Source organism: Ostrinia nubilalis, chromosome Z (genome assembly GCF_963855985.1).
Source record: "Ostrinia nubilalis chromosome Z, ilOstNubi1.1, whole genome shotgun sequence".
In the NCBI taxonomy this organism is placed as follows: Eukaryota; Metazoa; Arthropoda; class Insecta; order Lepidoptera; family Crambidae; genus Ostrinia; species Ostrinia nubilalis.
In genome coordinates, this window is record NC_087119.1 from 11,043,132 (window position 1) to 11,057,128 (window position 13,997).

At 36.2% G+C, this 13,997-nt stretch overlaps 1 protein-coding gene and 1 long non-coding RNA gene across 3 annotated transcripts; one reads left to right on the forward strand and one right to left on the reverse strand.

Annotated features, from left to right (window-relative positions):
* Positions 1–1,085: 1,085 nt before the first annotated feature.
* Positions 1,086–2,261, reverse strand: LOC135087244 (uncharacterized). The gene is made up of 4 exons (XR_010260724.1): positions 2,200–2,261; positions 1,733–1,835; positions 1,569–1,632; positions 1,086–1,415 (listed from the first exon to the last, which is right to left on the reverse strand). It is a non-coding gene; the product is annotated as an uncharacterized LOC135087244 (long non-coding RNA).
* A 4,931-nt stretch (positions 2,262–7,192) lies between these two features.
* On the forward strand, positions 7,193–9,997 carry LOC135086904 (lysophospholipase-like protein 1). 2 transcript variants are annotated; one of them, XM_063981724.1, is made up of 5 exons: positions 7,193–7,513; positions 7,799–7,827; positions 7,897–8,065; positions 8,156–8,299; positions 8,429–9,997. In XM_063981724.1, exons 1-5 carry the CDS (start codon positions 7,432–7,434, stop codon positions 8,623–8,625), a joined length of 621 nt encoding a protein of 206 aa, XP_063837794.1. In that variant the 5' UTR covers positions 7,193–7,431; the 3' UTR covers positions 8,626–9,997. The 2 variants fall into 2 exon arrangements, with proteins under 2 accessions (XP_063837794.1, XP_063837793.1); XM_063981723.1 differs by having other exon boundaries at positions 7,194–7,513; positions 7,799–8,065.
* The last annotated feature ends 4,000 nt before the right edge of the window (positions 9,998–13,997 follow it).

The following is a 13,997-nucleotide window of genomic DNA, read 5'->3' on the forward strand; positions in this document are numbered from 1 at the left end:
TAATGAGTCCGCACCCATACTGAAAGAACTGATTGACACCACGAATGATTGTATGTCCACTTTACTGAACATTGGTGTCAACGTGGGGAGCTGGGATGTGATGGTTGTACATATTTTGAGTCAGAAATTGGACACAGAAACCAAACGTAGTTGGGAGTTTTACGTGAATAGTCATAGTTCGGCGGATCAGCTACCAACATATTCAATGTTTCAGGAGTTTTTGACAAATAGATACCGCGCAATCGAATTTTTGGTTTCTGGATCCAACACACCTAGGAAAAACGTGACTCAAAATTCAAATAAGTTGAAAGCCCTCCATGTAAATAACCATAGTTGTGTTTTATGTAAGGAAGCACACACACTTGCATTTTGCCCGGGTTTTGCGAAAGAAACAGTTGACAGACGTAGAGATTTCGTGCAGGACAATAATATTTGTTTCAATTGCTTAGGTAGAAGTCACCCAGCTAAGTATTGTCGTATCAAAACAAGGTGTCAGATCTGCAAAAGGAAGCACCACTCACTGCTTCATTCTAATGGGAAATTTATTTCAGAAGCCAGTGAGGATAAGGAGCAAGGGTCTTCGGCAGTAGTCAGTTGTACGTTTACTGAAGAAGCAGGAGGTGCAGAAGGAAATATTACTTCGTGTTTTTCGGCGAATAAAACGGGAAAACAAGTACTATTAGCTACAGCTGTGGTAAATATCGAGGCTAATAACGGAACACGGAGAACGGTACGCGCTTTGCTCGATCAAGGATCGCAGGCGTCATTTGTGACCGAAGAGACGATACAAGGTTTGGGTTTAAAGAAGACAAAGACGAAAAACGTTGTATTAGGTCTGGGAGGAGATAAAAAGGTCATCATCAACTCGACGGTTAACATCAACTTGCAGTCACGGGTCAATCCTGAAATCAAGTTCAAGGTCAAGGCGTACGTGTTAAGAAAGATCACAGCTTTTCTTCCAGAGAAAAAGGTTGGTGACCTGGAAGGTTTGAATCTAACGGGACTTACCTTGGCTGACCCTAAGTACCACACGCCCAACAAAGTGGATATTTTATTAGGTGTAGATGTGTACGGGCAGATTCTGCAAGAAGGATTAAGGAAAGGTATCCAGGGTGGAGTGATTGCACAATCTACAGCTTTAGGCTGGATCATTTCGGGCACGGTTATGGATTCACAGCAGAAGCCAAAGAGTATAGTAGTAATGCATTCACTGATCGATGAAAATGATCTCCTTAAGAAGTTCTGGGAACAGGAAGCGGAACCTGAAATAAAAAGAGAGAAAATGTTTACAGAGGAAGAAAAAAGATGTGAGGAGATATTCACAAAGACAACTTCAAGAGACGAGGAAGGGAGATATGTAGTTCGACTTCCCTTGAAGAATGATCCTCCTTGTGTAGACAACTCCAGGGAGATATCTGAAAGGAGATTTCTTTCGTTGGAACGGAAATTCATGAAGAATGAAGCCTTGAGAGAGAAGTACTCTGAAGTGATGCAAGAATACATAGAACTGAATCACATGGAACTTGTACCTGATGATCAAGTTGACAATCCATTGGCGATATACTTACCCCATCACGCAGTCATACGAGAAGACAGGGAAACGACGAAGGTACGGGTAGTGTACGATGCCTCCTGTAAAGGTAAGAATAATATATCTCTAAATGATAACCTGCTAGTGGGACCTACCTTACAGTCAGAGCTACGGCACTTGGTGATGCGATGGCGTACGTACCCCGTTTGTCTCACGTCTGACATAGCCAAAATGTATCGGCAAGTGAAGATCTCGGAATCAGATGTGGATTATCAACGGGTACTCTGGAGAGATGACCCTGAAACTGAGATAAAGCACTATAGAATGCTAAGAGTGACGTTTGGAACTGCATCTGCGCCATATTTGGCTGTCAAGACATTGCAACAAGTGGCTATTGATGAGGGTGGGAGTTATCCTATGGCAGCGGAGAGAGTCTTAAGAGATTTTTACATGGATGACCTATTGACGGGATGTCAAACTAAAGAAGAAGGATTCCAAATATTTAAAGAAATGAATGAATTGCTAGAAAAAGGAGGATTCGAGTTAATGAAATGGACGAGTAACTGTGATGAGTTAATAGAAGAGATGAAAAGAGAAACACGGATGAAAGATGTTCAAGAGGGATTAAAGATTAAGTCAGATGAAACAATGAAGATAGTTGGACTTACCTGGGACCGCAGTGAAGATTCATTCCGTTACGCTGTCAAACTCCCGACGCTGGAACAACCTGTAACTAAAAGGAAAATGAATAGTGATATTTCACGATTTTATGATCCATTGGGCTGGGTAGGACCCAGCATCATGAAGTCAAAATTGCTAATTCAGAAGCTATGGTTAGCAGGAATTGAATGGGATGAAGCTGTACCGACAAATATATTGGATGAGTGGTTTACTTACCGGGAGGAGCTGAAACTGTTCGAGTCAAATAACATACCAAGATGGGTCCACACTGAGGTTAATGGCGTAGTCGAATGGCATGACTTCTGTGATGCCTCCAAAGAGGCATACGCGGCGGTGGTTTATGTCCGTGTGATTGACTCCGAGGGTAACATTCGTGTGTCACTGTTAACTGCTAAAACAAGAGTCGCACTAGTTAAGCAGGTATCAATCCCGAGATTAGAACTATGTGGAGTAGTGAACGTCAGCTCGAAAGAAAATGCAGCGGATGCAGCATCGCGAGGAGTATCACCTGCAGAATTAGTAGGGAATAGCAGATGGTTCAACGGTCAAGTAGATGCCTGTATTAATTCAAGACCGCTGTCAGTTATTTCAAGCGATGCTGAAGGTGTTTCTGTGTTGACTCCTGGTCATTTCCTTGTGGGAGAGCCTATTGTTACGGCTCCTGATAAAAATTATAACTCTCATAATGTTAGTTCTTTAAGGCGTTGGCAGTAAACTCAGAGAATGCTGCAAGATTTTGGAAAGTATGGTCTCGTGAGTACTTAACAAAGTTCTATAATCGGTACAGGTGGTCATCACAGCAGCCTCAACCACAGGTGGGCGATGTCGTGTTGGTGAAGGAGGACGGATTACCTCCCTGCCGCTGGCTATATGGTAGAGTTCTTGCTGTCCATCCGGGACAGGACAATTTAGTAAGGGTAATAACGCTTAAAACAAAAAATGGGACAATTAAGCGCCCAATATCTAAGTTGTGTCTGCTTCCAATAGAGACTGATATGTAAATAGGAATAAGATAGAATAAGTACTCTAAGGTAGTTGAATAGTTTGATTTTAAGTTAGCAGTTATCGGGTAGTTACATTGTTTGTTTTGTTAGATAAGGAAGGACAAATTGCATATTTGTCCTTGGTGGGCGATTATGTTGACGTCGGTTTAAGGTTTAGTGGTTTACCGATAGATGTCACCGCGCGCTAGATTACAGGTATTTCACGTAATTTGGCCAATAGATGGCACCTGTTAGATTAAGGCAAAATATTAGCGCGCGGTGTCCAGATTTTTTGCCCGCCCTTTATTATAACCGAGGAAAGAATAAATTTGAATTCAGTTGACCTCAAGACGGTGTTTGATTCACTAGTTAGTAGTACCCCTAGTCAGTGTAGGAGTGATAACGGCTAGGAGTGCTCAGGGTGAGGGAATTCCACCCTCTCACTACGGGAGGGTTAAACAATTGTTAATTACAATGTGAAAACTTTTTTTAAATGAAATTATAGCCTGACCAGGAACATAAAAACCCTGGCATAAAGGCGCGTCAATTGCATTTGATAGTGCAACACTGAGTACAGTCGTACCTGTGTTAAATAATAGGCTAACTTTATGTATCAGGATTCAGGATTACGGGCTAATTTGATATTTTCATAAATTAACGAAAAAAATATTATTATAGGTAACCTGGTTTAAATAAATTAAATGAAACCATCAATCGAGCTAGTAGGATTTATTTTATTATTCATCAATAATCAAATTCAGAACTTAAATATTCAACTGCAATGTCTGCTCATGAACGCTTCAAACTCGGTACTTCTTTCCCAATTCCATAAAATTCAACACTTAGAAAGTGACAAATTTTTTTAAAATAGGTAGTTGAAACAAACCGCAGCTAATTTTCATAGTGGACTGTACTATACGATAAACATGTCAGTCAATTTGACAACCTTTGTCGGAAACATTATTCAATGAAAATATTGTCCGAACCCTTAGTATTTCTCTTCGACAAATACTTTGACACAATGCAAACCACTTTTCTTTCACGACTATAAAAAGATTTTAGCAATTTAATTCACAAAATCAATTGCGCACATTTAAAATAAAGTTTGTTTACACTTTGACAGCAATAGACTGACATGCAAGGTGACATGTCAATGAAGTTTTCAGTTACTGTTGCCATTAAAAGAAATTAGTACCATTAGTTTTCCGCAACATGGCGAGGGTTTTTATGTTCCTGGTCGGGCTATAATTTGTTTTAATTTAAAACTGAACATTGACATTTTTGTTATAATTTACATAATAGAGTAGTAGAAATTACTATTTAACATATGGCAACTTTGTTTTTCCTCCAAAATGGCCGGTGTTGTCATAGAGAAAAGTAATACATAGGAAATAGAGAACCCTCTCTGTCAAATTTTTGAGCCTACTAATTGACAGCCTGGTGTTAAATTCCCTGTACTTAACCTACGTACGTAACGCTCACATACATACATAGTACACGCACACATACATACATAAAGTCCACGCACACATACACACCGTTCACGCACACATAGGCCCTCATAACCTTCAAAGAATTATTGTTTTTATGATGTACAATGTAGAATTTTTTCAAATCCATTATTTTGAAAATATTTATCTTTATGGTGTACGTATTGTATTATTTTCAAAACAATGGATTTGGAAAAATTCTACATTGCACATGGAAATGAAAATAAGTAAACAAAAACTTTTGAATTTAATAATTTTACTTTATTTATGAACACACATAATATTATACACCAAAAGCGTCTTTTCGCAAAGTTTTCAACAACACTAAAAAGCATTTGCACATTGAGAAAACTCAGATCACTTGTGAACATAACAGAAAGTTTCTTCGCGATTCACGAAGGAACGAACAAAACTCCGATGAACCAGAACAGCAGCAGGTACGAAGGAATGAACTTGAATTTGACTCGACGACTCTTCAATACTTTAATAGGGCCACAGAAAACTTAAATGATGGCTAAGAAAACAAGAATGCATTTAACATAACAAAAACAACACCGGCCATTTTGGAGGAAAAACAAAGTTGCCATATGTTAAATAGTAATTTCTACTACTCTATTATGTAAATTATAACAAAAATGTCAATGTTCAGTTTTAAATTAAAACAAATTAATTTCATTTAAAAAAAGTTTTCACATTGTAATTAACAATATTCTCAAATATATTTTAATTAAGAAAAAAATGAAAATATGAAGGAAACAGGAGCAGCGACATCTAGAGCGTTTTAGGGTAGTTAAAAAGTATTTGAATTTATTCACCGATGTCGCTGTTTGGAAGCAAGTTTCACTTCGATGACCGTTGTATGGAAGTTTCCACACCCTGGGTGTTGTTTTTGTTATGTTAAATGCATTCTTGTTTTCTTAGCCATCATTTAAGTTTTCTGTGGCCCTATTAAAGTATTGAAGAGTCGTCGAGTCAAATTCAAGTTCATTCCTTCGTACCTGCTGCTGTTCTGGTTCATCGGAGTTTTGTTCGTTCCTTCGTGAATCGCGAAGAAACTTTCTGTTATGTTCACAAGACGTGATCTGTCTGAGTTTTCTCAATGTGCAAATGCTTTTTTAGTGTTGTTGAAAACTTTGCGAAAAGACGCTTTTGGTGTATAATATTATGTGTGTTCATAAATAAAGTAAAATTATTAAATTCAAAAGTTTTTGTTTACTTATTTGCATTTCCATGTGCAATGTAGAATTTTTCCAAATCCATTGTTTTGAAAATAATACAATACGTACACCATAAAGATAAATATTTTCAAAATAATGGATTTGAAAAAATTCTACATTGTACATCATAAAAACAATAATTCTTTGAAGGTTATGAGGGCCTATGTGTGCGTGAACTGTGTGTATGTGTGCGTGGACTTTATGTATGTATGTGTGCGTGTACTATGTATGTATGTGAGCGTTACGTACGTAGGTTAAGTACAGGGAATTTAACACCAGGCTGTCAATTAGTAGGCTCAAAAATTTGACAGAGAGGGTTCTCTATTTCCTATGTATTACTTTTCTCTATGGACTGACATGTTTATCGTATAGTACAGTCCACTATGAAAATTAGCTGTGGTTTGTTTCAACTACCTATTTTAAATTTTTTTGGCACTTTCTAAGTGTTGAATTTTATGGGATTGGGAAAGAAGTACCGAGTTTGAAGCGTTCATGAGCAGACATTGCAGTTGAATATTCAATTTCTGAATTTGATTATTGATGAAGAATAAAATAAATTCTACTAGCTCGATTGATTGATGGTTTCATTTAATTTATTTAAATCAGGTTACCTATAATAATATTTTTTCGTTAATTTATGAAAATATCAAATTAGCCCGTAATCCTGAATCTAAAGTTAGCCTATTAATTTAACACAGGTACGACTGTACTCAGTGTTGCACTATCAAATGCAATTGACGCGCCTCTATGCCAGGGTTTTTATGTTCCTGTGGGTCTAGACAAAGTGCAAATTATAATCGCAAACCAGTCGAAAAGTGGTCGAAAAGTCCCTTTTTTGTATGGAGTTTTGACGGATTCGATTTTCGATTCGATCAAAAAGTGCGTTTTGTCTAGGGGGGCTCGTCAGGCAAGTTCAGTATTTTGGAACTATAATGTCAATTTTCACTCGACATTGGCAGAAATAAACCTCCGAGAGTGGTTTGGTTGCCATTTAAAAAAAAAAGATTGATGTCTTTGGCTGCGTTTGGCCTAAAATAGCGCTTGTTAGAAATTGTTAGCAAAATGGCGATCGCCATGCCAACCGCCGAAACTTTAGCAGGTTTTCGGTGAGGACACCTTTGCTAAACTTTCAAAACGGTTCTTTAACGCGTAGTTCTCCCATAAAATACATTTTTTTGACTGCATTTACCGCTAAAAAGACGGCGTTCTTAATAGCGCTAGCTAGCGGTATTATCCGCCAAACGCCCGCCCTATAAACGTGACAGATTAAATTGTCTGTTTTTGACGTTAAAATTAAAGAAAAAAAATGCAAAACAAATCTTTGAAACGTGATTCGTGGTGATTACGGGTGGTGTGTTTCAATAAAAATTGAAACTGAGATTTTTAGTTATTTGGCGAGAATTTTAGATGTATTGGTCAGCTTAAAATCACAGAACAGGCTAAGAGAGTACAATACTTTCTGCATACGAGCATACCTAACCGGTTACCATCAAGACAAGAAGTATTGTGAGCAGCAGTTGTGAGTTACAATGTCGAAACTGGGAGCTTTACATTTAACTAAACATACCGGCGTAAAACATACTGCAACCGTTATATTCTTCCATGGATCAGGTAAGCTGTTAATCATAATTTTTTAAGGTTATTATTTTTAGACAAAGTAACTGTTATGTAAACTACTTAAGAAAGAGGCAAGATGTCCTGACCTTGTCTTATCAGGGGCCTTGTCCTTATCTAATGGGCTAGGTTTTAAAAAGAGATGGGATGTTATGCATGTTTGTAAAGATGAAAAAAAAAAAAATTATTGAAACTTGGCTTAAAGTAGAATAAAGGTATAAACTATGCATGCTGACCATATTTAGGCCATAGTATCCTAACATAAATATTAATAACTTACAGGTTCATCAGGTGGTGATATAATGGAGTGGGTAAGACTGATGGTGAAGAATTTTTCCTTCCCTCATATAAATGTGCTGTACCCTACGGCTCCCTTGCAGCCCTACACGCCTGCGGGAGGCCAGATGAGCAACGTTTGGTTTGACCGTGCGTACATAACACCAGATGTACCAGAAAAATTAAACTCAATAGCAAGTATAGAAACGGAGGTTAAAAATTTAATCCGTAAAGAAAATGAAGCTGGTATACCTAGCAATAGAATTATAGTTGGTGAGTAATATTTGAATAAATTAAAACAATAACTAGAATCAAAGCAACCATTTTTTACTTGATTTGTATATTTAACATTTATTTTTTTAGGTGGCTTTTCAATGGGAGGTACATTATCATTCCACACTGGATACCGATGGGATCGTAATTTAGCAGGAGTATTTGTATTTAGCTCATTTCTTAATAAAAACTCGATTGTCTATGAAGACCTGAAGAAATCTCCTGGTGGTAATTGTAAGTAAAATTTTAATAAATTAAAGCATTAGACGAATTAATGTGAAATAATAATTTATTTATTCTCTTTTGCTCTATTTAATAATCTTTCAAAGATAGTAATAATTTGTTTTTTTTTTATAATTTCAGTGCCACCTCTACTACAAATACATGGAAATAGTGATGATCTAGTGTACTTAGAATGGGGCCAAGCAACTTTCGATAATATTAAGGAACTTGGTGTCAGTGGAGAGTTTCACATTATGGAGAAACTCGGACATTCACTCAACAAGCGAGGCATGAATTTGATAAAATCATTTATTGAGAAACATTTACCTGAGCAATGATAAACTAATTATAAATAAAATGTTTCTTTAGGGGCTATCTCTAGGAGTACTGAGTACTTAGTTAATAGAAAAAAAGCAGATTCCCAAGTGCCACCCTAATTGTTATTAATTTGTAGTGTTGATAGTTCCTAAAATAAGTACTGTTATTTTTCAGTCGGAAATGTTCTGAGGTCAAAAATTTATTTATACAACTTTTGTATTACTTATTTTTATTATTTGATGACAATTCAAGGAGTATGAATAATTTAATGTTTATAAAGGGGTGGGTATAAGATGGTATAGTGATAACTGAATCTTATGATAAAAGAACTGAGAAATAGCGTTTTTGCGAAAGTACAACACAAAAAAACGATTTTATTATTGTGATTATCATATTAAGATTCTGGCAATGCTATGCGAGTGCATTTATATTTATGTATATTATGTTCTTGTATTTGAAGTGTTTTATTAGTGTGTGCTTGTGTCTAATAATTTGATGAATATATACTCAACATCAAATAAATCGCACCTTCCGCGACGCGGACTTTAAAGATTTTCTTCTGACATAATCATGGTGCCCCAACAATATTGGTGTTATTTGAAAGCCCAATAAATATCGTTAAAGAAAAACACATTCAATTTATTAATCAATGATTAACATATACCATAAATGTGACTTGAAAAAATACCTCACTTTGGGCTCACCTCTGGGATCAATTAGACCATTTTTTATGGTTATAAAACCAAATAATGATCTCACGTGTCCTCTTTAACAGATGGATAGCGATTAATCTCAACTTAACAGTTTTATACCCATAAAAGTTGGCTCAAGCGTAACTACCTATTTTTTCAAGAAGTGACTCTGGATCCTTCTAAAGACACATTTTTATGGTAAAAACCTTTCCCATAGTGAAATCAAGTTTAGAACTAGGCTTTTAAATAGTGCCAATATTGGTGGGAAGTGGGGATGCATACGTTTGAAAGTGCTTGTCGCGCGAGGTGCGATTTATTTGACGACGAGTGTAGTTCCAAAATACTGAACTGTCCTATCCATGACATTGACAGCGGGGCGCCACCGTCAATACCGGATCGCTGGTTCCGATTTTTGCCATGTTGGAAACCATATACCTAGTTGAACAATTGAGTTTGGTGGGACAGTTCAGCGTGGGTCATCTTTACAGACATTGGCTGTGCTAGATGTCTAAGTTGTATGTAATAAAACTTGGTGAGGTCATTTTTAAATTTAAAAACTCATCATGATCAAAAACTGTTCTCATTCTAATAATGTTTGTAACTACTTATGTATTTATTTTATACATATACATTATATTGAATTGTGTATTTGTTATTGATTGATTTTATTGCATGTTGAAGAATAAACAATTTCTGTACATATGTATAATTTCATTTATTGTAAAAATACTTAAAATAATAATACTAACTAGATATTATTATATTGGCCATTGTACCCACGTGTTTTATATGGGTGTTGACATGTTTTGCCCGACTTACGATGAGCGAAATGCAGAGAGCATTTTGATGTTTTATTAATAACTAGCTGACCCGGCGAACTTCGTACCGCCTTAGCGTAGAGATTTTCTTTATATTTTTTTCCGTAAAAACCTTGTACAGAGTATTAGAAAACTACAAAAAAAAATCAGCCAAATCGGTCAAGCCGTTTTCATGTTATGTCGTGACAACGGAAAACGGGTTTCATTTTTATATATATAGACTTGTGATAAACTAGGTATATACCTCAAGTTTCCATAATTGGTTAGTCCAGTCAATAAAGCATTATAGATGGAAAACCGTAGAACACAATTTCTGACTTCAGGACTTTATTTAGACTAGTTAGGAGGTGAACATAGTAAAAGTCCCCACCCTTAGCCCTTGAGCCGGCGGGGAGAGGGGGGTTTAAAGGTGCCACTTTTCGGTTTTTCGCTTAATCCTCGGAAACTATGCGTCCTAGTGACATGACTACTTTGAACCAAAAAAATCATATTCAATTTGCTACAGGTGAGATAGTCAAGTTTTTCAATAAATTGTAATATTGGAAATTTTATTTATGTCTTACATGTTCCCATCAGGAGAAAATCGACTAAATAAACATTGAGCAATCATTCTAGACATGCGGGAGCATGTTAAGCCTAGTTCCAGGGAGGGGACTGCACCGTGCGTATATTTAGATGAACCACTTTGAGCCACTTTTAACTCCTCATCACTCAAAAACTACTGTGCATTAACACTTCAAATTTGGCTCATGTGTTGAGACTTGCAAGATATACATCATTTTCAAATTTCACAAATATCCCTCAAACGGTTCTTTAGGTATTGGCGTCCAAAAATCTACATGTTTGACCTATAGACCAAATTCTAACCACTTCCAGATGACATCGAAGGTTCAAATTTGGTATCCAGAAAGGTAGTTATGTAAATACAAAGGAACAAATAAAAAACCAGTAAAGAAGAACGGTCATCTGTGACCCAGACCCGACAGAAACGAGACATACCTCAGATTTTTTGTCATGTCTTAATTAGTTAAATTATATATTTTTTATATTCGAAATCTATGTATAACACCAAAATATTACCCTTTGTTTTTTGTTCAGGCGTGATACAAAAACTAATACAAAATGCCTATTTGTCACCAAAATTGGTAAATGTATGTACCTAAATGTCTATTACAGCTGCTATGGAATGTATCTAGGTGACCTGGAGATACAGCCGGATTATACAGGGTGGAAACGAGAAGTTACAAAATCCAAAAATTCAATGTTACCAGCTTCCATAATCTGTAACCTATTATTGGTACCATTTGAAAGAGCTCGTGAAGCACTTTCAGAATCAGTAACTAGTTTTTCGATATCTTGTATAGTTTACAAATAATCGAGTGAGATCACTTATCGTTCCATATGTATAATAGGGTGGAGCACGGTTGTATGGGAAAAAATTTTTTTTTAGTTTCGAAGTTCTAATAGGGGGGGATTTGTGCCTTATATGAAAGTATAAATAACTGTAATTTTTTATCCCATTTAATGAATATCTTCTGCCTCCGCAGTGACTTAATTTTATTTAAAGTTGAAAGTCTTCTAAGGTGAAATATTGCGCACTATTTATTAGTAAGAAGGTATTAAATGACAGATAATTTATAGATTAGATATTTACTAAGGTAATATAACAAGAAATACAGTATACAAGAATTAGATAAATTACTTTAATTATTATGCTTGAAAATCCTTTTTTGATCAAAATTTAGGCATCACGTTTCGCGATTCCAACTTGACTTTTATTGCACCTTATTAGTGACTTTCTGGATGCAGTGAGAAATAGAATCTTTGATCGTAATCTTCACAGGTCTCTCAACAGCTTGAGTGAGGTAGAGAAGCCTTAAAACAAAGGTTTGCTCTCACCACCAGATTTGACAATGTGCTGAATTTCTTAGTCAAATAAATATCTCAAAAGCGGCTGTTTGGTTAAGTAAATTAAATAAATATATAAAACAGCATTAAAGTGTATCACTAGTACTTAAAAAATTCTAGGTATTGAAGGGTGACTCGTACTGTGTGACTTTAGTATGCGACGAGCTGCCAGCTCTCTGACAGCGTAAGAAGACTGCTATCAGGATACTCGTAATAGCTTTTTCTCCGGGTAACTAGTTCTTTAATCTTTCATAGGGTATCTGGCAGGCCTCTCGAGGCCATAATAATTGTAAACAGATGACGGGTGCCATCTTTGCATGATGGTTTTGTCTTAATCAAAAACCAGGAAGAAGCATAGACTTTAACCACAATAGTAGCCAGAGGTATCAACATTTCTATTGGATTTTAAGTTTCTACAATACAAACGTAGTATTCGGTACGCTCGTGTGATCTAACGGGCATGTTACAATTCACCAGGAGAAATTATTGCGAGATTTTGTGAGAATACGCCTAATTACCGCCGAAGCAATTTTATGCAAGTTCTGCTGATCAGTACTCAGATAATTGGCCATTTCTGATTACATTTGTCCTTCAATTTGTTCAAATTTATAGATAGGCAGTTTCTCACATGTTTCCAGAGCTTTTCCAGTAGACTATCTGACAAAGACGCGAGTCGCGAAAAGGGCCAGAAAAATTCTCTTCTCGCGCTCTCTCACGCCCTTATTAAAATTATAAACCCAAAGCCTGGCTTTTTTGTGTATTTTACATTGAAAATATAGCATATCAGTAAACGATTTGTGATAAAAAAATAGTGTTTTTATTTAAATATTGCACAGATATGTGGCGCCTAAGTGAGGTCTAAAACCAACTTTTTTTTATAAATTCAGTGTCGATGCGGAGGCAGTTACTCTATACCGAATTGATTAATATTTTGCATGACTTCATTTAAGCCCTAAAGGCACAAAATTTTGACTATTACATTACAGATATCTGAAAAAAATTTTTTCGCTCCACCCTAATGTATAACCACCCTGTATAATCCGGCTGCATCTCCAGCTCACCTAGATACATTCCATAGCAGCTGTAATAGACATTTAGGTACATACATTTATCAATTTTGGTGATAAATAGGCATTTTGTATTAGTTTTTGTATAACGCCTGAACAAAAACAAAGGGTAATATTTTGGTGTTATACATAGATTTCGAATATAAAAAATATATAATTTAACTAATTAAGACATGACAAAAAAACTGAGGTATGTCTCGTTTCTGTCGGGTCTGGGTTTTTTTTGTATGGGGCGTGACCGTTCTTCTTTTAACATTTCACATGTTATAGATAGATGTTAGTGTTCTAAATGTCGATTTTTGAACGTCAATACCTAAATAACCGTTTGAGGTATATTTATGAAATTTCAAGCTGATGTTTATCTTACAAGTCTCAACACATGAGCCAAATTTGAAGTGTTAATGCACAGTAGTTTTTGAATGATGAGGAGTCAAAAGTGGCTCTAATTGGTTCGTCTAAATATACGCACGGTGCAGTCCCCTCCCTGGAACTAGGCTTAACATGCTCCCGCATGTCTATAGTGTTTGCTCAATGTTGATTTAGTCGATTTTCTCCTGAAAAGAACATGTAAGACAAAAATAAAATTTCCAATTTTACAGACCTTCTAGAACAGATGCCGCAAAAACTATACAAGATATGTATAGAAAAACTTGACGGTCTCACCTGTAGCAAATTGAATAAGCTTTTTTTGGTTCATAGTAGTCATGTCACTAGGACGCATAGTTTCCGAGGATTAAGCGAAAAACCGAAAAGTGGTACCTTTAAACCCCCCTCTCCCCGCCGGCTCAAGGGCTAAGGGCGGGGACTTTTGCTATGTTCACCACCTAACTAGGCTAAATAAAGTCCCGAGGTCAGAAATTGTGTTCCACCGATTTCTCTCTACACCGTCGTTAAGGCATTCATTGAC